Below are 26,979 nucleotides of genomic sequence, written 5' to 3' on the forward strand. Positions count from 1 at the left end.
TCCAGTTCGAATCCCCATTAGGGACCTCCAAAATTTACAGGCAGACACTATGAAATTTATTTGGGCAGGAAAGAGGGCTAGGATCTCTAGGTCCACAATGTGTAGACACAAATCCCAGGGAGGTCTATCTGTTCCTGATTTTATCAAATATTACAAATCAGCTGGTTTAGCTCAATTATTTTTGACACACTTAAAGCCAGATTCCTCCCCCTTATGGGTTTCTCTGGAACAAACCCTATGTGCACCCTGGACTTGGAGATCCCTCCTATGGAATACTATCCCCCTGCCTTCATCTATCCGTTCAGCTTCACCATTATCACATCACTCATTGATTCTTTGGCGGTCTGTTAGATTTAAGGCAGGCCTTCAATCTAAACATACGCCACTTTTTCACCTATTTGGGAATCCAGTATTTCAACCGGGTATTCGGTCAGAAACTTTTAGATGGTGGATTTCCAATAATTTTACCACCCTTTATAGGTTCCTAACTAGGGGAAAGCTTATGTCCATAACTGACTTTAAAAACAAACACAACTTGCCAGAGTGTGAATCATTTAATGCATTACAGATTTTTTCATGTCTCCAATCCCTGAAGATCAACGACACAAATGTGGAATTTACTCCTTTTGAGAGATCTATTACTTATTCACTATATAAACAGGGACTGTTATCTAGGATATATGGTTTACTTAATACTTTACCAGAGGGACTTAAATTGCCATATATGCTGGAGTGGGAGGGGGATATCCAGGAAGACCTTTCAGTTACGAAATGGCGTCAATGCTCACAGACTTTAAATAAGACCTCTTGGCAAATTACATTAGCAGAGACCTCCATCAAGGTTCTTCATAGGACATATTTAGTCCCTTATAGACTTCACCGGATGTACCCGGAGGTCTCCCCTCTATGTTTTAGGGGATGCGAGGTGAGTGGCACGGTCTTTCACATTTGGTGGTCTTGCCCAGTGGTAAAAAGATTTTGGAGTAAGATTTGTGACCTGATCTCCTCTGTGTTGGGCTGTGCCATTCCCATGATACCTACTTTATGTCTTCTGGGCGATAAACTTTCTAGAATGCCTTATTCCAAATTTAAGTTATCTCAACATATGTTATTAGCAGCTAGGATCCACATTGCATATAAGTGGCGGTCAGCAGACCTTAGCCTTCAAGCCGTAATTGATAGAATCAACAAATTACTACTATACGAGAGATTGAACGCTATTCGTCAAGACACTTACGAGGCCTTTGAGAAATTGTGGGGACCCTGGATATCCTCCTCATATTCTACGGCTACGCAGCATAGCTTGACTCATTACTGAGCACATTCCCTAGAACACATGTCAGGATATCTTTTACATTATAGGGGAGATGTGGGTATCTAATTATTTCATAACATTGTGTAGGTCTAGATTGGCTCTCCGATGTGATCTCCATTTGTTGATTTATTTTATGTTATTTTATTTGGGTTTTATTTTTTGTATTATTTTTATTATTTTCACTATATATTTCTCATCATATTCCATTTGGATGTAATGACACCTGCTCTACATATAAGTCATGCTTATTATGGCGCATCATATTCATGTACCATTGTATGTTTTTTATGTGATGCGCACAATTGCATTCATTTTGAATAAAATACTTTGAAACTAAAAAAAAAAAAATAATAATAATTTTTTTTTTGTTCATGATAATGCAAACGGATCCGTTTTGACTTTACATTGAAAGTCAATGGGGGACGGATCCGTTTGAAAATTGAGCCATATTGTGTCAACTTCAAACGGATCCGTCCCCATTGACTTACATTGTAAGTCTGGACGGATCCGTTTGCCTCCGCACGGCCAGGCGGACACCCGAACGCTGCAAGCAGCGTTCAGGTGTCCGTCTGCTGAGCGGAGCGGAGGACAAACGGTGCCAAACTGATGCATTCTGAGCGGATCCGCATCCACTCAGAATGCATTAGGGCTGGACGGATCCGTTCGGGGCCGCTTGTGAGAGCCTTCAAACGGAACTCACAAGCGGAGCCCCGAACGCTAGTGTGAAAGTAGCCTAAGTAATAAATAGATTTGTATGTAAATAAATTATAAGTATCACACAGGTAGGTCATAAATCATACCACACTGTATATTATGGGGAGCCCTGGGTGAGGAAAATAATAACTACCGGTCAAAAAAGAGGATCCAAAAAATAATAATCACCCACCTCTACCCATACAACCTAAGCAGCATAGAGAAAGAGTAAAGAAGAACCTACCAGGACAAGTGCCGTGTGTCAACCAACAAGGATGGCGTTACCCCAACGCGCGTTTCGACGTGCCTTCGTCAGGGGGGTAACGCCATCCTTGTTGGTTGACACACGGCACTTGTCCTGGTAGGTTCTTCTTCACTCTTTCTCTATGCTGCTTAGGTTGTATGGGTAGAGGTGGGTGATTATTATTTTTTGGATCCTCTTTTTGGACCGGTAGTTATTATTTTCCTCACCCAGGGCTCCCCATAATATACAGTGTGGTATGATTTATGACCTACCTGTGTGATACTTGATAATAGTACGGAGTCAGCTTTGCTTCTTTTATAGGTTTATGTATTATAGAAGTAGAGAAATTGAAACTTGGAAATTTGCAATTTTTTACAAATCTTTGGTAAATTTTGTATTTTTTTATAAATAAAAATGATTTTTTTTTACTTTATTTTACCAGTGTCATGAAGTAAAATATGTGACAAAAAAAACTATCTCATAATGGCCTGGATAAGTCAAAGCATTTTAAAGTTATCACCACTTAAAGTGCCACTAGTCAGATTTGCAAAAAATGGCCAAGTCCAGAAGGTGAAATAGGGCCGAGTCCTTAAGGGGTTAATGTCAAGCAGCAGCTGCAAAAGTAGGTACGATTATATACGAGTAAGGCCTCATGCGCACGACTGTCCTGTGTTTTGTGGTCTGCAAATTGTGGATCCGCAAAACACGGATGTGGCCCGTGCACGTTCCGCAATTTGCGGAACGTAATGGGTGCCCATAAAAGAAATACCTATTCTAGTCCGCAAAACAGACAAGAATAGCACATGTTCTATTTTGTCTGTGGGCCACGTAACGGATACGTACAGCACATGGCGTGTTGTCTGCATCTTTTGCAGCCCCATTGAAGTGAATGGGTTCGCATCTGAGCCGCATAAAATGTGGCTCTGATGCGGACCAAAACAACGTGCATGTGCATGAGGCCTAAGGGTATATAATAAGTTACACCTACGATTCCAATAATATTTCTGATTTGTAAATCACTAGTTTTGAATAAGGAATTCACTCCACATTGTATAAAGGAAGTGGAAGAGCAGGAGAGGGTTCAAAGGCACATGACTTTGGGAGGTCTGGCTTACAGTCAGAGGCCTAAAAAAATCTGACTTGTTCGACTTGGAAAATAGACACGTTACAGTTGATCTCGTTCATATGCATGGATGTAAGTATGGTTGTTGGATTAGTGGCTGTCTCTTTGGGAGTTAGCTCGTTCAGTAGCTGGGCCCTGCCCATCGTGCTTTGGGAGGGTCTTTATTGAAGGACACGTGGGTGACTTGCTGGGTTCTGCATAGGCTAGTTTCACATTTGTGGCGCAGCATTCCATCAGGCTGTTCCAGCAAAGAACAACCTGCTGGAGTTCTCTGGATCCGGCATTGAAGGATGTTACCGGAATGCCTGCCAGCTCCATTAACTATAATGGGGTCCGACAGAGATCCAGCCGATACCTAGCAAATATGCCAGGATTTGACCGGAAAAAAATGCTGCACGCAGTCGTTTTTTTCCAGCCAATTCCTGGCATTATGTGCCGGAATAGCCTGCCGAAGAGCTGTACTGCAAATGGGAAGGAAGCCTTAGAGACCATAATTAATAAAAAGTTGAATTCTCACCATTTGGTGAGCAGCGTGAGCTACTGTTCAAGTTTGGTGCAGAGACATCCTGTGTTAGCCGATCTGTGCAAATAAGGGAAGGAGGTTGTAGAGAGAAATCAGCTGACAGACCACAACACCAGGTTACAGCCAGTACGCTGCAAGTTGAATAGCATCCCCACAGCAAAGAGGTGCACTGTGAGCAGTATACATAAGTTATCTGCAAGTTCCTATTGTGGCCGATTTGGCCTGTATGTGTCTATAATGTTTAAGGGACTGTGCCCTCCTTTGGAGAGGATGCAGTAAGCTGTTGGGTGACAGCAAAGTGCCACTTCCGGATTCATTTCTGTGCCTTTGTAAAAGTCCAAAAACTCGGCCGCAATTTTACAAGAATATCTAAAATTATGGTGGTACACAGAAATTTCCTTTTATGGGGAGTCTGCATTAAAAATAAATCACTGCTCAATCAGAATGGACAAAACACTCCTCTAGGAGCACTGATTTCAATATTTCTAGGGAAAAAGTTTGTAATACAGAACCTTGAACCTAACTATGGAGGCTACAATATGGCCCCATGTTGCCTACTTTGTTACAGCCCAGAATTCACACACTTGTTTGCATGACGTCTAAGACATTTCAGGGAATGTGATTGCCCCATCAAGAAAAATATGGTACCTGCTTGAACTTTTTTGCCTTCTTTTAACTGATTGGCCACATGCTGAGGAAGCATAGAATACAACAACGTCTCAGTTTTCTTCTTCTCAATCTCCAGGTTTTTAGACAATATGCGCAGCTCTTCCTTCTTCCGCTCCAGCTGGTTGGACAACTCAATCTCAGCCAGTCTTTGATGGTTCAAAAGAATCAGGTCTCTCGTTGCATCGTGTTTGGCAATATCAGAAATATGCATGTTCCTGTCTTCTAGTTCCTGTAGACTCCGCAGCTTTGGAGAACACATGTAGATCATGCATTGTATGGAATCCATCCATATCATATATCCTGTAAAGAAATCTTTAGTAGATAACGATGCATAAATAAAATATAACCACAGGATTCAAGATAACTGGGAAACTGGGAACTACAGCCTTGCGAAAAACAAAGTACATCCTCATTGAACTCTTATTTTTACGTATCAGGACATAAAAAACAAAAAACACGTCCTTAGAAAGTCTTAAAATTAGGTAAATACAATCTTTGATGAATGACAGCACATGACAAATTACACAGTTATTTCACAAAACAATTGAGTACCCTTACTGCTTCTATAGGAATTTAAGGAGCAGCCAAGTTCTACAGATGAAATACCTTGATGAATTGATCATCAACAAGTGTGACCACATCTATAAAAGCAGAAGCTTCGGCAGTTTGCTGGTCTAGTACATTCAGACGTGTGTTAACATAACGCCAAGAAGGAAAGGCATCAGTAATGATTTTAGAAAAGCTACTGTTGCTACCCATCAATATGGGAAGGGTTATAAGGCATTTTTCGCCATTTCCAAACCATTTGAAGTCCATCATTCTACAATGAGGAAGATTATTCACAAGTGGAAAGCATTCAAGACAGTTGACAATCTTCCCAGCAGTGGACAGCCCACAAAATTCAGACCATGCAATGCTCAGAGAAATTGCAAGAAACCCAATAGCTAGATCTAAGACTTTACAGGTCTCGGTTAGCATGTTCACATTTGTGACAGTACAATTAGAAAAAGACTGAACAATTATGGTATGGTTTGTTTGGAAGGGTTGCCAGGAGAAACCCTCTTCTATCTTAAAAGAACATGGCAGCAGGACTGGAACAATTGTCTTTAGACACACAAGACCAAAGTGGAGATGTTTGGCCATAATGGATAGTGCCACATGTGAAAACCAAACACAGCATAGGAGCACAAACACCTCATACCAGCTATAAATAGACCGCGCTGACTAAACTGTCAAATGGTAGATGTCATGGTAGGTACCACATCAAATAATATCCCCAACTATATCTCCATCGCTATTATTTAGAGGTTCTAAATAATAGCGGTGGAGATATAGTTGGGGACATTATTTGATGTGGTACCTACCATGACATCTACCATTTGACACTGTTTAGTCAGCGCGGTCTATTTATTACTTTGGTTTCTTTGATTCATTTTGTTTAGGCAATTTATTCCCTGTCATAGACCAGCAGCGACACACTCACCTGAGTGTTATTCAGTGCATTTAACATTACACCCTGTTCTATTTAATAAGGCAGCGCGGGTTTCCTTTGATTGTTGACCTCATACCAGCTGTCAAGCACAGTAGTGGAGGGGTGATGATTTGGGCTTTGTTTGCAGCTACAGGACCTGAGTACGTTGCAGTCATTGAGTTGACCATGATCTCTGTACACCAAAGTATTGTAGAGTCAAATATGAGGCCATCTATCTAACAACTAAAGCATGGCCGAAACTGGGTCATGCAACAGGACAGTGATCCCAAGCACAGCAGCAAATCTACAGCACAATGACTGAAAAGGAAAAGAGTCAATGTTGCGCAATGGCCCAGTCAAAGTCCAAACCTCAAACCAATTGAAATGCTGTGGCAGGACCGTAAGAGAGCTGTGCATAAAGGAATGCCCACAAACCTCAATGAACTGAGGCAACATTATAAAAAAAAAGAGTGTCCCAAAATTCCACCAGAACGATATGAGAGACATGACCATGTTTCGGGGGACATGCTCCCTTTCGCATGAGTAAGGGGCGTGTCACCCAGACATTGCTCAGGATGAGGATACGCTGAGGATTCGTATCTCTGAACTATTTTTACAACTTTATATACACTGAAAAAGGTGTATATAAAGAAAAAGGTATGAAACATCTGGATCTGGAGAACCTGAGGGAACAGGCTGAATCCCATGCCTGACTGTACCAGATGACGAATTGGACTTGCTGATACTGAGGAGTACAGTGCTTACAGCAGTGATAGGGAATAAGTGTTATTAGTGGCATAACGGTACGTCACGGTAGTTGAGGGAGTGTATGGAGCGGGCTGCTGTGGTGAGCCCGCTCCATACGCGGCAGTTGCTGGCTGTATAATAGCCAGCAGACACCTGGCTGCAATGGGGAATTGCGATCACAGCAAATCCACGTCATTTAACCCCTTAGGTGCCATGATCAACACCGAATGTGGCATCTGTGAAGTAAGGCAGAGGCCTGCAGCTCTCTCTGCCTTCCAATCAGAGTCTCCACAGTGAAATTTCTGAGCTCCGATTGGTTACCATGGCAGCCTGGATGCTTCTGAACATTCAAAAGCCCGAGGCACAGCTCAGCAGGGAGCATATCAAAATCCCATTCACCCTAATGGAATCTCTATTAGGGTGAATGGGACAAGGAATCAAAAGATCCCAGGTTCTAGCCCCCTAAGGGGGTTAAAAGTTATTATTTAAGTTAAAAAATATATATATATATTAAAAGTGTAAATCCACCCCTTTCCCAATTTTACATATAAAAATATATAAACAATAAAAAACAAACATATCAGATATTGCCATGTCCCAAAAAGGGCTTAACTATTAAAATCTTTGAAAAGAACTTCCTGTGCAGTGAACGCCATAATGAAAAACACATGATTTGTTGTTTTTTTAGTCACCTCTTCCCCCACGAAAAATTGAATAACAATGAACAAAAAGTAGTTCGTTTCACAAAAATACCACAATTACTACAGTTCGTCCTTCAAAAAACAAGCTCTGTGGATAGAAATATAAGAAAGTTATCGCTGTCCAAAAATGGCAATGCAAAGAAAATTTAGACTTTTTCAAAGGTTTTAAATTTTTTTGTAACAGAAAAAAAACTATACGAGTTTGGTATAGCCATATTCGTATTGAGCCGCAGAATAAAGACGTCACGTTATTATTAGCGCACAGTGTAGGCTGTGATGTCAAAACATTGGCGTAATTTTTTTTTTTTTTTTTTTTCATTTTAACCCCACAAAGAATTATTTTCCTGTAACAGAAATGGTAAATTAAATGGTGCCCTTATAAATACAACTTATCCTGCAAAAAATAAGCTATGAAAAAATGAAAATGCAAAAATGAAAATGGGCCCGGTACTTAAGGGGTTAAGCTCTGCCTATAGGAATTATGCCAAACAAGGCAAAAATACCGACTTCTGGTCAGGGTTTTTCCCTAAAAAATCGGGACTGTTGGAAAGTATGCTGTTACAACATCTAACCAACAAACATGCAGTTTTACAAGAGGACAAATGTAAGGGAGACTACACACAAACCTGGATCGTACAGCAGGCAATGGAACATGCCATGATTTCTTTTCTCAAGGGTTCTATATGAATTAGAATAAAAACCTGTGTATGCCTATTTATGTAGTCATCACATATTACCTCGAAGCGTCAGCATAGGCTGCTTCTTCCAGTATTCTGGCATCATTTCTCGCTTTGTCTTCAGCACAAACTGACTATTAGTGAACATCTGAATGTTTGCAATGGTGAAAGTGACTTGAGGATGGATGATAGTGAAATATTCATCTAATCTGATGTCCATAGTTTGGATTCCAGGGACATATTTCTGTATGTTCACTCCGGCCTGTCTTATTTTCAACTGGACAATAGAGAACAGAGGAAGATATAGAAATAGCTGTCATTCTACACAATTCAGTATAATAATCATAGTTTATGGGTCAATAGCCTTTAAACTGGTCGGTAATAAAATGAGTTGTTATGTTAAGTTTTCTGAAGGTTTTGAAAACTGGAGGAAGGTGAGAAAAATGTGGGCAAAGTTTTTTCTGGATTTCTTGTCAATAATCGTACTACAGAAAACAGTGGCTTAGCTATGGGGGGTCACATCAGTTGCCATTGCAACTGGGCCCCTAAGCCGGGGGGGTTCACAAGCACCCCTAACCACACTTAGGTTGTCCGATGATACAGGAACCGCCAGCTGCCAACCACTAGAACCAGAACTGTATGACAGGAGCAGACTGGTTGAACCAGTACAGAGGCAAACATGATGAGGGTGATGTGGGGGCCTGTGGACCCTCCTGGCTTGGAGGTCCAGTTGCAACTGCTGAGACTCCTATTGCTAAGACATGGACTTGTTAAATGGATAGTCAGCCATTTGCATCCAATTTTAGTTTGAATAAAGTATCACTTTTTTTTGGAGGATACAAAAGCGTGGTAGACTACGATATTCTGTTCCTTAAAAAAAAAAGGACAATCACGTAAAGCAGACAAAATGGATGCAGATCTCAGATGTGACTTAATGCTCAGATTGCTTCTCCTGAAGAACTGTATTTCCTGCAATGTTAGCACAAATATCCGCAGCTTCCTTACTTGTTTGTCAAACACAATATGGAAGGGGAACTCGTTGCAGAAAACCTTCTCATCCATCCACAGTCTGCTGGGATAAACTGGCTGAAAGGTATTTAGCAAACTTCCTGGAAGATATAATATAATATAGACTCTGTGTAATCACAGTCACAATCACATTTGTTTGCAAGAGATAGAAAATTGTAATCTGATTAATTCTAATGCCGGTTTTAGACAGACGTGTGTGGTTCAGGAAATACAGTCTATGCAGTGTCGAACAGGGGTTACTTGGGCCCACCAGAGGAAATTATTCTTGGGGCTCATTCCCATACCATCAATAAAGTCTAATAGGTTTTGAATCAACGAAATATACCCTAATGGCAAGGGATTAGCTCTAAATGTGATTTTCCTACTGGAACTTTGGCCCCCACTATGGCTTCAGAGACTGGGTCCACCGGAGGATCCTCTGCTACTCTGGTGGGCCGGTCCGACCCTGAGTCCATGTGACAGCCACATTTCATGGACTGACCATGACTCTTCTGACCCAAACTCCCAGTATCATAGTGATTTATGGTGCTGTGAGTTCATACCCGACTTCAGGTCTACTGCATTAAACATACTCCAGGAGATGAGGCTGTCACACCACCTTTTTTTTTTCCAAGATTGCACACAGCCATCTAAAACTGGCCTTAGGGTAATATCTTCACTTTTTGTCTTTGTTAGTTGTTATAAATGAGGCCAGAGGTGAAATGTGAAGCTTCTAGGGCCCAATGCAACAACCATAACAGGACCCCACCACTTAACTTGTCTTCTTAGGTGTCAGACAGGCCTTCAGACTTCCTCAAGTACCACAGCCTCGCCATGGCTGCTATAACTCCTCCCTCTACAGTTATGCCCTTCAGTGATGCCCTCTTTTAAAGCCGTGGCCCCTTTACGTGGGGCAAAGTTTCAGTTAAATGCCCTAGTCCTATATCTAGATACCCTAATTTTATACTGGCAGATTCTCTAGTAATGATATGCTCATTATTACTTTCAATTAACCTTTCATTTAATTGTTAATGCAATTGCTCGTATTGCCCTTGCAACGCCCCCCTCCCCCCAGAGACAATCGTGTCCCAGGTTTATAGTAATTCCGAGTGGTGTGGCCTCCATAGTCTCTGTGTGTGTCACAGTGCTCCTACCTGGATACCGTAATAAAGGGGAGAGTAATGGTGCAGGTGGAGAATAAGTCAACAATAAAGTTCAACAGCTTTACTTAATCAACTTGCATCAGTACAAGAAGTGATCTTTCTCTTTGCTCCAGCAGGTTTTGGCATAACCTGTCAAGCAAACAGGAATATTCTGCTTTATCCTTCTCTGCTGTGCTAAACTCGGCTTTAGTCTGGTAGCTGGACTTCTGGTACCTTTAGAGTGGGGTGCCTTTAGCTGTTGACCCCATCGTAATACTCTCTCTTAATCTGTAAGGAGTCATGGTGCTCTATAAGCTGCTTCCCTGGAGAGACTTTTGCAGCAGGAGGGGGAAGCTTCCCCTCACTGCTACATCTTGACTTGTCTTCTTCCAACGCTAGACTAGAACTCAGAATGACTAAACATTCCTGCAGCCCCTCCCTTGGTACAAAATGGGACTGGCCCACTTCTGCCCAAAAGGGGGAGAATGGAATGGTAAGTTCCATTCTATCTAAAGATCTTTTTGCCATATCCACTGCCGCCTGCTGGTAAACCAGGCATATAACATGCAATACAACAAATAACATAGCAGAATAATTAATGCACAGTGTAAAAGAACCTGGAATAATGACACAGATGACATTATAGTTAGCCCATTAGAGACAGTAGCAGGGTGTAGGAATGGTAATACCACTCTAGGGTATTACACCTTCCTCTCATACACTTTACATTATGATGGACTGCCAAGAAATGATCATTTTTGCATAAAAGATGTCGTGACCTGACAATCGTTTGCTTGTTTGCCTGCCGACACGTGGAGACAAACCACCACTGAGGCCAGTCATTCTCTCTAGTGTTGCATGTGACCCTGTCCGTCTAGAAGTTTACAGGATGGGGGCCTGAAGACCAGTGAATGGGTCGAAGTAGCTCAGTATCATTTTTTCAACAGGTAGAACAAGCTGCTGCCACCAGGTAACAATGTCCAAAAGCTTTCCACTGCCCATCCTCCATCCAGCCAAACTACTGACCACCAATGTCATGTTATAACTGCTCACTCACCTTTTCCAAACCTGACAATGTTCCTGATGATGTCCCAGTGAGACTTCTTTACATCTTTGTGATTCTGAGCCTGTTTTTTTTTTTTTTCAACAAAAAGAGATGTATTAGATCTGGAAGCTGCAAACATAATAGTGTCTTCCACTGTTCCCCTGATGGTTTACCTTGCTGAAGCGATGCCGTACCGCCATGTGATTGCTCCAACGTGATGTACACACTGACATGACCGCTGCGGCCAGTTAGGTCCATATATATTTGGACGGTGAGAGCATTTTTCTAATTTTTGTTCTGTACATTACCACAATGGATTTTGAACAAAACAATTCAGATGCAGTTGAAGTTCAGACTTTCAGCTTTAATTCAGTGGTTTGAACAAAATGATTGCATAAAAATTTGAGGAACTAAAGCATTTTTTTAACTCTCTCCCTTCATTTCAGGGGCTCAAATGTAATTGGACAAATTAAATAATTGTAAATAAAATGTTAATTTCTAATATTTGTTTTAAAACCCTTTGTTGGCAATGACTGCCTGAAGTCTTGAACTCATGGACATCCCCAGACGCTGTGTTTCCTCCTTTTTAATGCTCTTCCAGGCCTTTACTGCAGCGGTTTTCAGCTGCTGTTTGTTTGTGGCCTTTCTGTCTGAAGTTTAGTCTTTAACAAGTGAAATGCTCTATTGGGTTCAGATCAGGTGACTGACTTGGCCATTCAAGAATATTCCACTTCTTTGCTTTAATAAACTCCTGGGTTGCTTTGGCTTCATGTTTTGGGTCATTGTCCATCTGTATTATGAAACGCCAACCAGTTTGGCTGGATTTGTCTCTGACAACCCCAGAATTCATCAGGTTGCTTCTGTCCTGTGTCACATCATCAATAAACCCTAGGGACCCAGTGCCACTGGCAGCCATGCATGCCCAAGCCATCACACTGCCTCCTCCGTGTTTTACAGATGATGTGATATGCTTTGGATCACGAGCTGTACCATGCCTTCGCCCTACTTTTTTCTTTCCATCATTCTGGTAGAGGTTGATCTTGGTTTCATCTGTCCAATATTTCATTTGGATATTGATACGCCTATATCCTGGAGAGGGTTGTTCACTTGGTTGTTCACTTGGTTGGCTGATTGTGAAGGGGTTTCTCTTCACCATGGTAATTATTCTGCGATCATTTACCACTGTTGTCTTCCGTGCATTGTTGAGGTCACCAGTGCTTTCTTTCTTTCTTTCTTTCTTTCTCAGGATGTACCAAACTGTAGATTTTGCCACTCCTAATAGTGTAGCAATTTCTCAGATGGGTTTTTTCCATTTTTTGCAGATGAAGGATGGCTTGCTTCACCTGCATGGAGAGCTCCTTTGACCACATATTTGCTTTTCAGCAAAATCTTCAAAATGCAAGCACCGCACTTCAACTCCAGGCCTTTTATGTGCTTAATTGAGAATGAAATAATGAAGGAATTGCCCACACCTGCCCATGAGACAGCCTTTGAGTCAATTGTCCAATTACTTTTGGTCCCTTTAAAAACTGGGTGCCACATGTAAAAGAGCTGAAACTCCTAAACCCTTCATCCAATTTGAATGTGGATACCCTCAAATGAAAGCTAAAAGTCCATGTCCATGCCCATTATATAACTATAACTTGAATATATTTTAGTAAACAGGTAATAAAAACAAAATGTGTGTCAGTGTCTAAATATATATGAACCTAACTGTATATAGTGTAGGGATTTGCTCTGGTAGGCAGGGTAAGCAGACGCAACACAGAGGCAAGACCACGGTTGGAAAAACAAAAGTTCAGTGTTTATTCACACCAAAACAAGCAGAAAAGGAAAAACAAGACTTTACAGGGTCTTAGTGTTAATTCACACAGCAAGATTCCACAAATCACCTGGCAGTCCACAGCAGGCTGCTCTCATGCGGCTCTCAGCGTAGCAGGTCTCCTCGACTCCCAAAACACAGAGATTCCACAGCTCCAGTATCACTTGGAGAATCACACCACACCAAGCTGAGCTGCTGGCTGGGTTTTTAAACCCCAGCCCAAAACCTGGCCTGGACATGGGGAACAGCCACTCACCCTGCTCTTTGGCTGCTCCCAATAAGAACCGGCCCGGATTGGCTTTACAGCCATACTAAATACAACAGTGTCAGCGAGCACTAGCTGCCACTGACACACAAAATGACCGGTTCTTATCTCACCGAGGCCAGGAACCTCGGTGACACATACCTTCTGTCAATGACTGACCCCTGCGCCTTCCTACATACCTCCCCCTTTGTTCAACCCTGAGGGGGTGAACACATGCCAGACAGTGTACTCGGGACAGGGCATCCGCGTTTCCCTGTAACCGGCCTGCCCTGTGTTCTCCTGTAAACTTAAAGTTTTGTAGAGACAAGAACCACCTAGTGACCCGAGCATTCCTCTCTTTGGCCTGGCTCATCCACTTGAGATGGGAGTGGTCGGTCACCAGACGGAACTTCCTCCCCAACACCTAATAGCAGAGAGACTCGAGTGCCCACTTGATGGCCAGGCACTCTCTCTCCACTATACTGTACCGGGTCTCCGCTGGAGTGAACTTACGGCTGAGGAAGACAATGGTATGCTCCTCCCCGTTGACTTCCTGAAACAGTACCGCACCGAGACCTACTTCGGAGGCCTCGGTCTGTACCACAAATTTCCTCTTGAAGTCGGGCGTCACCAAAACCGGGGACCCACACATGGCCGACTTCAAAGAGGAGAAAGCCTATTCTGCCTGGTCATTCCAGCGGACTATCACGGACTTCCGTCCCTTTAAGAGCCCTGTCAACGGAGCCGCTAAAGTGGCAAATGGGGGACAAACCTCATATAATAGCCCACCATTCCCAGGAACGACTTTACTTGTCTAGAGGTGGCAGGTCGGGGCCAATTCCGTATCGCCTCTATTTTGTCTACTTGGGGTTTGATGACTCCGCGCCCAATGACATACCCAAGGTATTTAGTCTCCTCTAACCCTATCGCACATTTCTTTGGGTTAGCTGTTAGTCCCGCCTTTCGAAGGGAGTCCACTACAGCCTGTACTTTGGGCAGGTGACTTTCCCAGTCAGTACTGTGAATGATAATATCATCCAGGTAAGCCGAGGCGTACCGCCGATGTGGACGAAGTACAATATCCATTAGACGTTGAAAAGTGGCATTGGCGCCATGCAGGCCAAAGGGTAACACCTTATGTTGGTACACCCCTTCTGGTGTGACGAAGGCAATTTTCTCTTTGGCAGCCTCCGTCAAGGGTACCTGCCAGTACCCTTTGGTGAGGTCCAAAACAGAAAAATACCTGGCTTGGTCCAGCGTTTCAATGAGTTCATCTACCTGAGGCATGGGATATGCATCGAATTTAGATATTTCGTTCAACTTCCTAAAATCGTTACAAAATCGTAACGTCCCATCTGGCTTAGGAATTAAGACTATAGGACTGGCCCACTCACTTTTAGATTCCTCAATGACGTCTAGCCGCAGAATCAGCTGCACTCCCTCCGAGATGGATTTTCGCCGAGCCTCGGGCACCCGGTATGGCTTTAAGCTGACTTTTGCCTGAGGCTCAGTGACAATGTCATGTTGGATTACGGAAGTGCATCCAGGGAGGTCCGAGAACACATCCGTGTTCCGACTAACGAACTCCCTGATCTGAGCCTGTTTAGAGGAGAGGCTGTCAGCAATTTTTATTGTGGCAACCGCTGCACTTGCATCAGACAGAGGAGCCAGAACCTTTTCCCCTAGAAAACCCGGTCACGAGCTGTCTTCCGTACAGGTTTCCCTATGCTTCCAAGGTTTTAGTAAATTAACATGGTAAACCTGCTCCGGCTTTCGCCTCCCCGGCTGGTGTACCTTGTAATTTACGTCTCCAATTTTTTTCACGTACCTCGTAGGGCCCCTGCCACCTGGCTAGGAACTTACTGTCCACGGTCGGCACCAGAACCAAAACCCGATCACCCGGGTTAAAGATCCGGACCCGGGCCTGTTGATTATAGATCCCACTCTGGGCTCGCTGAGCGGCCTCCATATGCTCCCTGACAAGAGGCAAAACGGTCTCTATCCGCTGTTGCATCTTAGTAACATATTCAAGGACGCTTTTATGCGGAGTGGGTTGCTGTTCACATGCCTCTTCACCACACCTCGTTCACCACGAGGATGTTTGCCATATAGCAATTCGAAGGGCTAGAACCCAGTAGAGGCCTGGGGCACCTCTCGCACTGCGAACATGAGATAGGGCAGAAGAAGGTCCCAAACCTTTCCATCTTTGGACACCACCCTTTTTAACATGGTTTTTAGAGTTTTATTAAACCTTTCAACCAGTCCGTCCATTTGTGGATAGTACACGGACATCCGTAACTGTTTAATACGCAGTAACTTTGGACATAAAAGGGGTCCCCTGGTCAGTCAGGACCTCTTTAGGTAGCCCCACTCGGGAGAACATTTCGATTAGCTCTTTAGCTATAAGTCTCGCTGATGTATGTCGCAGTGGCACTGCCTCCGGGTACCGAGTGGCGTAATCAAGGACAACCAAGATGTGTTGGTGTCCCCTAGCGGACTTCGGTACTGGGCCTAATAGGTCCATAACGATTCGCTCAAACGGTACCTCGATGATCGGGAGAGGTACCAAGGGACTGCGAAAAAGGTGCTGGGGGCTAGTTGCCTGGCAGGTCAGGCAAGACTTACAGAACTCATCCACCTCTTTAAACACACTGGGCCAGTAAAACCGTTGTAGTATCCGGTCCTGTGTTTTCTGCATTCCTAGTTGACCCCCGAGAACATGCTGGTGGGCTAACTAACACGAGTTTGCGATAAGCCTGGGGCACCACCAACTGTTCAATGGATTCACCTCGCAGCTGATTTACCGATACAACATATCCTGATGAACCACAAAACGGGGAACACCGACTCTGCCCCTGGTTGTTGTGGTTCACCATCTATTATTAGTACATTTTCCCAGGCTCGGGATAAGGTTGGATCCCGGTGTTGTGCAGTACCAAAATTATCCCCGGAGACATTGAGGTCTGTCAGCTCAGGCCCCGGCGGCAAGTCCTCCATGTCTCCCACCATTACACATAGCAGGGTTGTTTCCTCCTCTTCCACCGAAGTGGCGGTCACCCCTACCGCTAGACCTTTGGACTCAGGTTCCCAGGGTTCGGGTCTCCCCCTTGAGCCAGGCCACTCTTCTAGGGTTACCCCTGTCACATGGGTATAAGTCACTCTCGTAGCTGGCCACAGTGCCGGGAAGTCTCTCCCTATTATAAGTTCATAGTGAAGGTTGGTTGCGACAGCCACCTCGTGGGTCCATCTGCTGGAAACCATGGATAGAGACACCATAGCAGTGGGGTAGTCTTTTAAGTCTCCATGTATACACATGACTCTGACCTTACGGCCGGTGTACTCGGTGGAACGTACCAGGGAAGCCTTTACCAGGGTCACCAGGCTCCCTGAGTCCAACAGAGCCTCCGCTGGAGTGTCCCCCACCTCCACCTGCCACAGGTGGTTCAGAGACTCCAGAGCACCCACGGCATACAGTTTGCTGGCATACAATGATTGAGGGAAGCCATAGTTCGTATCCACGGGTTCCCCCTGCTGTGGACAGTCCGCTCGAACATGGCCAGGCTCCCGACACCGCCAGCAGATTATTGGAGCGGGGCCCACAGGGGTTACATCCCGGGCAGGTTTGTTGGGCACCAGTCGCTGGGTCCGGGGTGGAGGGATACAGGATTTGAGTGCCCCCCTCCCAAAAGAACCCCCCTGTAAGTTCCGGGTAGCCTCATAGCGCTTCACCAGGTCGACCATCTCCAGCGCATTACCTGGAGAGACCTGGCCAATCCATTGCTGGAGAGGGGGTGGCAGAGCCTCCCAAAACCTGTCTGTTAACAACTGGTCCAGCATAGCAGTGGGGCTCAGCACGTCAGGTTGTAGCCACTTTTGCAACAGGTTGAGCAGGTTATAATACTAGGGTCTCACGGGCTCAGCCGAGTTGAACTCCCACTGATGCACCCGCTGGGCCCGGACCAGCACATTCACCCCCAGTCTTGCCAAAATCTCCCCCTTTACCTTTGGGTAGTTGGCCGCTTGATCGTCCGGCAAATCGAAATACACCCGCTGAGAATCTGACGCCAGGAAAGGAGCAACGACCTCAGCCCACTGGTCCTGAGGCAGCCTTTCCCTGGTGGCCACTTTCTCATACATCGCCAGTTAGGTCTTGATGTCATGTGTGGGTGTCATCTTATGGATCGCTGCACGGACTGCTTTCCGGGCATCATGGACGCTTGGGGTTGCTCCTGCTGTTTGCAAAGCCATAACGTGTTGTAGCAGCAACTGGTTGGTCTCTTGCTGCTGCTTGTTAGCCTCTCGCTGCTGCAGGTTGGTCTCTCGCTGCTGCAAATTAGCCTCCATGAGGGCCTTCACAACAGCCTCCATTTTGTTGTGAGCCACAGGTTTGAATTTAGCTGGTTTAACCCCTTAGGGACTTAGGACGTACCGGTACGCCATGTTTGCCGAGTCCTTAACCCCTTAGGGACGCATGACGTACTGGTACGGCATGTTTCCCGAGTCCTTAAGGACCCATGACGTACCGGTACGTCATGAGTTTAAAGTGAGATTGCGGGGGTTAATCCGAACAGGATGCCGGCTGAAATCATTCAGCCGGCATCCTGTCACAACGCCAGGGGGATCATGTGTCCCCCCCCGTATCGGCGATCGCAGCAAACCGCAGGTCAATTCAGACCTGCGGTTTGCTGCGCTTTCTGCCGATCAAACTTTAGAATGCCCCAAATAAAGTTTTTATCACCCCACCTCCCTGCACCCCTGAATGATTTTATGGCGGCGGGTGGTGCAGGGCGGGTGTTGCAGGCGGGGTCGCGATCCCCCGCCCGCCTCCTCTTGAATATTCATTGGTGTCCAGTGGTATACCAGAGTGTCAGCACATTGCTGACACTCTGGTATAAACGGCTGACATCTGTATGGAAAAAGTTAACAGTAGGAGGGGGCTCCCTCCCTCTCCCATCGGAGGGCTGCTGTGCCTTTGCAGCCCCCCGACAGGATAGGGTGACAGAGGGAGGGAGCCCCCCTCCTTACCCTTCCCCGTCTGTGAAGTTGTGGCCACAACTGAGCAGACGGGGAAGGTGCCCATGGCAACAGGACGCCTTCTCAGGCATCCTGCTGTCCATGGTGCTGAACAGATCTGTGCTAAAGGCATAGATCTGTTCAGACAAAGTGTAAGTAAAATACAGTACAATACACTATATACTGTACTGTACTGTATTATACAGACATCAGACCCACTGGATCTTCAAGAACCAAGTGGGTCTGGGTCAAAAATTTTTAAAAAAAAGTGAAAAAAGTTAAGATAAAAACACACACTTATCACTGAATAAAAATTAAAAAAATAAAATACACTACACATATTAGGTATCGCCGCGTCCGTAACGACCTGATCTATAAAACGGTAATGTTACTTTCCCCGCACGGTGAACGCCATAAAAAAAAAAAAAAAAAAACTATAAGAAAATTGAAATTTTGCCCACCTTACTTCCCAAAAAAGGTAATAAAAGTCGCATGTACGCCAAAATAGTACCAATCAAACCGTCATCTCATCCCGCAAAAATCATACCCTACCCAAGATAATCACCCAAAAACTGAAAAAAAAATATGGCTCTTAGACTATGGAAACACTAAAACATGATTTTTTTTGTTTCAAAAATGAAATCATTGTGTAAAACTTACATAAATAAAAAGAAAGTATACATATTAGGTATCTCTGCGTCCGTATCGACCGGCTCTATAAAAATATCACATGACCTAACCCCTCAGGTGAACACCGTAAAAAATAAATTAAAAAAAAACGGTGTAAAAAAAGCCATTTTTTGTCATCTTACGTCACAAAAAGTGTAATAGCAAGTGATCAAAAAGTCATATGCACCCCAAAATAGTGCCAATCAAACCGTCATCTCATCCCACAAAAAATGAGACCCTACCTAAGATAATCGCCCAAAAACTGAAAAAACTATGGCTCTCAGACTATGGAGACACTAAAACATGATTTTTTTTTTGTTTCAAAAATGAAATCATTGTGTAAAACTTACATAAATAAAAAAAAAATTATACATATTAGGTATCGCCGCATCCGTGACAACCTGCTCTATAAAAATACCACATGATCTAACCTGTCAGACGAATGTTGCAAATAACAAAAAATAAAAACGGTGCCAAAACAGCTATTTTTTGTTACCTTGCGTCACAAAAAGTGTAATATAGAGCAACCAAAAATCATATGTACCCTAAACTAGTACCAACAATACTGCCACCCTATCCCGTAGTTTCTAAAATGGGGTCACTTTTTTGGAGTTTCTACTCTAGGGGTGCATCAGGGGGGCTTCAAATGGGACATGGTGTAAAAAAAACAGTCCAGCAAAACCTGCCTTCCAAAAACCGTATGGCATTCCTTTCCTTCTGCGCCCTGCCGTGTGCCCGTACAGCGGTTTACGACCACATATGGGGTGTTTCTGTAAACTACAGAATCAGGGCCATAAATATTGAGTTTGGTTTGGCTGTTGACCCTTGCTTTGTAACTGGAAAAAAATTATTAAAATGGAAAATCTGCCAAAAAAGTGAAATTTTGAAATTGTATCTCTATTTTCCATTAATTCTTGTGGAACACCTAAAGGTTTAACAAAGTTTGTAAAATCAGTTTTGAATACCTTGAGGGGTGTAGTTTATAGAATGGGGTAATTTTTGGGTGGTTTCTATTATGTAAGCCTCGCAAAGTGACTTCAGACCTAAACTGGTCCCTAAAAATTGGGTTTTTGAAAATTTCTGAAATATTTCAAGATTTGCTTCTAAACTTCTAAGCCTTGTAACACCCCCAAAAAATAAAATATCCTTCCCAAAATGATCCAAACATGAAGTAGACATATGGGGAATGTAAAGTAATAACTATTTTTGGAGGTATTACTATGTATTATAGAAGTAGAGAAATTGAAACTTGGAAATTTGCAATTTTGCAATTTTTTTTATTTTTTGGTAAATTTGGTATTTTTTTTAATAAATAAAAATATTTTTTTTAACTTCATTTTACCAGTGTCATGAAGTACAATATGTGACGAAAAAGTCTTAGAATGGCCTGGATAAGTCAAAGCGTTTTAAAGTTATCAGCACTTAAAGTGACACTGGTCATATTTGCAAAAGGTTCTTAAGGTGAAATAGGGCTGATTCCTTAAGGGGTTAATAAATGACATACAACCGTGCCCAAAAATGCAAACCAAAAATACTTTGGCGTTCACGCCAGCCTCACTGCGCTTTCCCGCTCCAAGCCACCAATTGTAGGGATTTGCTCTGGTAGGCAGGGTAAGCGGACGCAACACAGAGGCAAGACCACGGTTGGAAAAACAAATGTTCAGTGTTTATTCACCCCAAAACAAGAAAAGGAAAAGCAGAAAAGGAAAAACAACACTTTACAGGGTCTTGGTGTTAATTCACACAGCAAGATTCCACAAATCACCTGGCAGTCCACAGCAGGCTGCTCTCATGCGGCTCTCAACCTGGCAGCGTGGCGGGTCTCCTCCGCTCCCAAAACACAGAGATTCCACAGCTCCAGTATCACTTGGAGAATCACACCACACCAAGCTGAGCTGCTGGCTGGGTTTTTAAACCCCAGCCCAAAACCTGGCCTGGACGTGGGGAACAGCCACCCACCCTGCTCTTTGGCTGCTCCCAATAAGAACCGGCCCGGATTGGCTTTACAGCCATACTAAATACAACAGTGTCAGCGAGCACTAGCTGCCGCTGACACACAAAATTACCGGTTCTTATCTCACCGAGGCCAGGAACCTCGGTGACACGCACCTTCCGTCAATGACAGACCCCTGCGCCTTCCTTCAATAGAGACCGGCAGAGGACCATTAGGGCGGCTGGGGATTTAAGAGGTGAGTATGTGATCAGCTCCCTGTTGGGTATGTTCTGCTGTAACCTGTATTATTCCAGAGCTGCATTCACAATTCAGTTGGATTCTCTCTGAACATCCTGCTTTCTGTGTATGTGTTAGGATTATTATAGTGACTTGCATATTGAGAAGTTTAAAGTTTGCACCATTGCAAAATATAATGCCGGATATGTAATATGATGTCAACCCCTAATGGTCTAATTTGTACAATGGTCACCTGTTATTGATCTATATAATCTCGCGCACATACCCAGTAGGATTAATTCTTCTTGTTGTCTAAATACAGCATTAAGCTGTTGTACTAATAATCCATGGTTCTGGTAACAAATAGTATATCAGTGATGGCTAACCTCCACCAGTCCAGCTGTGGTGACACTACGACTCCCAGCATGCTCCATTCTTTTCTATGGAGTTCTGAAAACAGCTAAGCAAGTATGCATCTTGGGAGTTGTAGTTTTACCACAGTTGGAGTGCCGGAAGTTAGCTATCACAGGTATAGATCAATCAATGACTTGTCTACAGTTAAGGTTCTGTTCACATCTGCATTGTGGCTTCCACTTTTTTTTTTTTTACCAAAGCCACTACATTCTGATGCATCAGTTGCATGATGAATTCCATCTCCATTGACTAACGAAAGGTTGGTAATGGTCAGACCGCTGGGACCCCCAGCAATCCCACTGCTCTATTCACTTCTAAAGACCAATCTAGACATCAGTCCCATACAAGTGAACAGAGCAGTTGAGCTCCGTTCAGAGAGGGGACGCATAGACGATAACCGGTCAGACCCCCAGCAATGTGACAAGTCTTTCCACTTGTTTCCATCCATTGAGCTTTTTCCTAATATGCTACTCCCCAAGCTCGTTTTGGCCCAGCGTAATTCTCACTATACATAATTATTGTATGAATTTGGCTCTACCGGATTTTCAGATTGATCTTTGCTTTCCACATTCTCTTTTGGTTTAATTGCTTTTGTTTGGCCTTTCATCTTCTGGAGAACTTCAAATATGACATGTTCTTTCTTCCCAGTGCGTTCCTTCTCCTCAGTTTGATAGATGATTCGCATGGTTACATTGCTATTGAAGAAATCTTTTGCCACAGATTCTATAATTCCTGTAAATCCAAGTGAACAATTCAGAGAAGAGAATATTAATCTGCCATCTAATGTAATTCATGAAATGGGTTGTCTCTGTTTTTTAAAACTTTGCTCCATGCCCTTAAATTGTATAAAATAAAAAATATATATATTCTCTGTTCTCAGCACCACACTTACAGTCCTCCTTCTGTTCTTTGTGTACAAAACTGCATTGGTGTATATGGCACATGGACCACTGCAGTCTATCAATGACCACGGCAGCCTTGTGTCATATACTGTTGTGCCCAGTGATAGGATTTATGTCACGTGCTGTCTACCTCGACGTCATCGCTTCATTATATAAAGAACGGGAGGTGGACCGGAGGTGCGATGCAGGGAAAACGGGTGAGTATAAGACCATTTTTTTATTTTATAGGATTGCTGCAACGGGGCAAAGTTTTCAATAACCTGAACATCCCTTTCAAAAACATCCCAGACATCCTTCCTAGCTTTTTTTTTTACCCTTTGGGAAGGTCTAAGACATTGCAACCAGAGATGATCTTCTCCTGCATGGAATCTAACATAGTAGAATAAGGACTGGATTTAGACAATCCCTACTTTTTAGAAGGCTCTCCTGACAACTATTTGATCCCTGCAGGGACCCCCAGTTCTAATGGAAGAACCTGGAAGTAAGCGTTAATTTTCTCTCCAGCACCACCACAGGGGAAATGAAGTATTACACAGTGTCCATTTACATCAGTGGGTTGTCTCTGTAATGCAGGACAGGACTGGTCATCCAGAATGAGTTACACTCTTAGTAACTGCTCTCCATCATGGCCAACAGATGAGGATCCTAGAGAGAGGACCCTCTAAATTAACAAAGAATTTACTAATTGGGTATATGAAAATGGGTTTTCACACTGGCCTAGGTCCTTTAAAGGGGTATTCCGGTTATAAGAATTTGTAAACCCGTGAATAGGGGATAACTATTAGATCAGTGGGGGTCCGACTGCTGGGACCCTCAGCCATCAGGAGAATGGGGCCCTGTACTTTGAAGTGAATAGAGTGGCAGGTCAAGCATGCACACGGCCGCTATATTCATTCTCTATGTCGAATACTTGTGGTTAGCTATGTTTCTGAAGTTACCCCCAACTAATTTCAGATTGTGCCACGTATTCTCATTTTCAGCTTCTTATTAAAACACTTCCCTCCTGAACTGTACTTAAACCTTTAATATATTTATAGGTTTCGAGCATGTCTTCCCATGCCCTGCTTTTCTTCAGGCTATACAAAGTATAGTTCTTTAAAGGGGATGTCCAGGTTCTACATGCCTGGCTTCTCCACCAAACAGCTATTCTCAACAGCCACCTGAAATAACATAGTGAACAGAGCTGCTCCATCCATCGGGTAGTGGCCATGCCAGGTTACTGCAGCTTAGCAACCATTCATCTGATTCAAGCTCCACCCAACAGCTGGTCAGTGGTGGTGCCAGGTTTTGGACCCTGACCAAGCTGATATTGATGGCCTATCCTGAGCTTAGGTTATCAATATCTAGAAACTAGAGAACAACTTTAAAGGGTTTCTATCACTTCGTATCACATATTTAGGTGTCAGACACTAGCGATCCGCTAGTGTCTGCTCTAACAAACCATCCTAATATGATAGGTTTTGGGGCAGCCGTTTCGCTAAAATAACAACTTATATCTATCTTCATAAACTGCCGCCGCCCAGCGCGTCCCTCCAGCCCGCCCATCTCCTGCTGAATGCGATCATCCCCGTGCGCGTCTCTGTTCGGCGCATGCGCAGTGAATGTCTGACCGCTTCCCTGCTCAGACATCTCCACTGCGCCTGCGCCGATGACATCATAGTGCTCCGAGGAACAGGCGCAGTGGAGATGTCTGAGCAGTGAAGCGGTCAGACATTCACTGCGCATGCGCCGAACAGAGACGCGCACGGGGAGGATCGCATTCAGCAGGAGATGGGCGGGCTGGAGGGACGCGCTGGGCGGCGGCAGTTTATGAAGGTAGACGGAGCCTCTAGGTGCTAATGACGCCCCCATAGCACCTAGAGGCTCATTAGCATATAGATATAAGTTCTTATTTTAGCGAAACAGCTGCCCCAAAACCTATCATATTAGGATGGTTTGTTAGAGCAGACACTAGCGGATCGCTAGTGTCTGACACCTAAATATGTGATATGAAGTGATAGAAACCCTTTAAAGGGGGTTTCCGTAAATATATATGGATGACCTCTACCCATCAGCAGAACAAATATTTATCCAGGCATTGTGGCTTGAAGCCAACTCCTATTGAATAATGGGGATGTCTCACTTCAGAAAATGGCATTTATCATGTAGACAAAGTTAATACAAGGCTCTTACTAATGTATTGTGATTGTCCAGACTAGATGGGCCAAATGGTTCTTATCTGCCGACACATTCTATGTTTCTATGTTTCATATTGCCTCCTTTGCTGGCTTGATTCATTTATCGATCACATTGTACACTGCTCGTTTCCATGGTTTACGACCACCTTACAATCCATCAGTGGTGGTCATGCTTGCACACTATAGGAAAAAGTGCCGGCCTCTCTGTTGGCTGGGACCGTGGGAGCGCTCATAGGCTGGTGCTTTTTTTTTCTATAGTGTACAAGTATGACCACCACTGATGGATTTCAGGGTGGTCATAACCCTTAGAAACGGGCAGTGTATAATGTGATGGAAAAATGAGTCCAGCCAGCAAAAGAAGCAATATGGATAATAACAATACATGTAAGGGCTCTTTCACACTTGCGTTGTCCGGATCCGGCGTGTACTCCATTTACCGGAATTACACGCCGGATCCGGAAAAACACAAGTGAACTGAAAGCATTTGAAGACGGATCCGTCTTCAAAATGCGTTCAGTGTTACTATGGCACCCAGGACGCTATTAAAGTCCTGGCTGCCATAGTAGTAGTGGGGAGTGGGGGAGCGGTATACTTACCGTCCGTGCGGCTCCCGGGGCGCTCCAGAATGATGTCAGAGCGCCCCATGCGCATGGATGACGTGATCCATGTGACACGTCATCCATGAGCGTGGGGCGCCCTGACGTCACTCTGAAGCGCCCGGGGAGCCGCACGGACGGTAAGTGTACTGCTCCTCCGCTCCCCACTACACTTTATCATGGCTGCCAGGACTTTAGCGTCCTGGAAGCCATGGTAACCATTCAGAAAAAGCTAAACGTCGGATCCGGCAATGCGCCGAAACGACGTTTAGCTTAAGGCCGGATCCGGATTAATGCCTTTCAATGGGCATTAATTCCGGATCCGGCCTGGCGGCAAGTGTTCAGGATTTTTGGCCGGAGCAAAAAGCGCAACATGCTGCAGTATTTTCTCCGGCCAAAAAACGTTCCGGTCCGGAACTGAAGACATCCTGATGCATCCTGAACGGATTACTCTCCATTCAGAATGCATTAGGATAATCCTGATCAGGATTCTTCCGGCATAGAGCCCCGATGACGGAACTCTATGCCGGAAGAAAAGAACGCAAGTGTGAAAGAGCCCTAAGTAAGTAAGTGCCTTGTATTAACTTCCTCTACATAATAAATGCTATTTGTTGAAGTGAGACAACCCTTTTAACTTTTTGGTGTGGATCTTACCCCTTTGAATAAAGAGGGGCTCCTACCTGGGACTATGTGACAAAAGCCTGTTCTGTCAGAGTAGTAATGAAGCAGCATGGTTCCATCACTTGTCTTTTCCACTCGAAAGGAAGGAGCATTCATTTGCTGTAGACAATACAGTATATGGATATAAGCTGAAGTTCCTAAATGTCAGCATCCTGAATAATGTCAGATGTGTTGGTTGTGTTGTTTTGTTGGGGAAGAACTAATCAGTATGTGGATTTCTACCATAGTGAATGTGATATAATGCAGAAAGAAAAAGCATTTGATAATTTCAATCTTCCTTTCTGCATCCGGTAGACATGGGTGATATTACTGCATATAGTATTTGGAGACATAGTTAAACCGTGACTTATCTAATGTCAAAATGTTTGCGGGCTAAAGAAGCTACTTCTAGTGTAAAGAGTCATAGACTTAATCCATGGATCAACGTCCCATCTCCAGAAATCTACTAACACTAACTCTTGATATTATATTTTTCTAGAAAGGCATCCAGGCCCCTTGTGCGTATTTTTAATCAATCAACCATCACAACATACAATAAAAATCAGTTGTTGAAGGTTATGCATTCTGGGTATCTCCCAGAAAAAGGAGAACCATCTCACCTTTTGGATGTGGCTCCCTATGAGTCAAAGTCCTACTTTTTAAAAAGCCATGGGATATGACAAGAGAAAATAGCCAAGCCAAATATCCATCTGAGGGCAGCAGTTTTATGGTACGGAGTAGGATCAGGTTGGCTGATTGAGATACCTTGGGTGCAGCTTAGGAGGGGTACCGTCTCTCCTTAAAGGGGTTGTCTCACTTCAGCAAATAGCATTTATTATGTAGAGGAAGTTAATACAAGGCACTTACTAATGTATTGTGATTGTCCATATTGCTTCATTTGCTTACTGTATTCATTTTTCCATTGCATTATACACTTCTTGCTTCCATGGTTAT

At 43.9% G+C, this 26,979-nt stretch overlaps 1 protein-coding gene across 1 annotated transcript in view; it reads right to left on the minus strand.

The window, feature by feature from the left end:
- The window catches only part of LOC120993971 (guanylate cyclase soluble subunit beta-2-like), a 64,661-nt gene that overhangs the window by 33,711 nt on the left and 3,971 nt on the right, over nt 1-26,979 (minus strand). Inside the window, exons 5-10 of the mRNA XM_040422431.1 lie at nt 26,046-26,145; nt 22,229-22,422; nt 11,371-11,440; nt 9,169-9,272; nt 8,224-8,440; nt 4,547-4,867 (exon numbers count right to left, since the gene is read on the minus strand). Of these exons, the coding sequence (XP_040278365.1) occupies nt 4,547-4,867; nt 8,224-8,440; nt 9,169-9,272; nt 11,371-11,440; nt 22,229-22,422; nt 26,046-26,145 (1,006 nt within the window). The remainder of the gene's footprint in view (nt 1-4,546; nt 4,868-8,223; nt 8,441-9,168; nt 9,273-11,370; nt 11,441-22,228; nt 22,423-26,045; nt 26,146-26,979) is intronic.

The sequence above is a fragment of the Bufo bufo genome, chromosome 3 (genome assembly GCF_905171765.1).
Source record: "Bufo bufo chromosome 3, aBufBuf1.1, whole genome shotgun sequence".
Taxonomy (NCBI): Eukaryota; Metazoa; Chordata; class Amphibia; order Anura; family Bufonidae; genus Bufo; species Bufo bufo.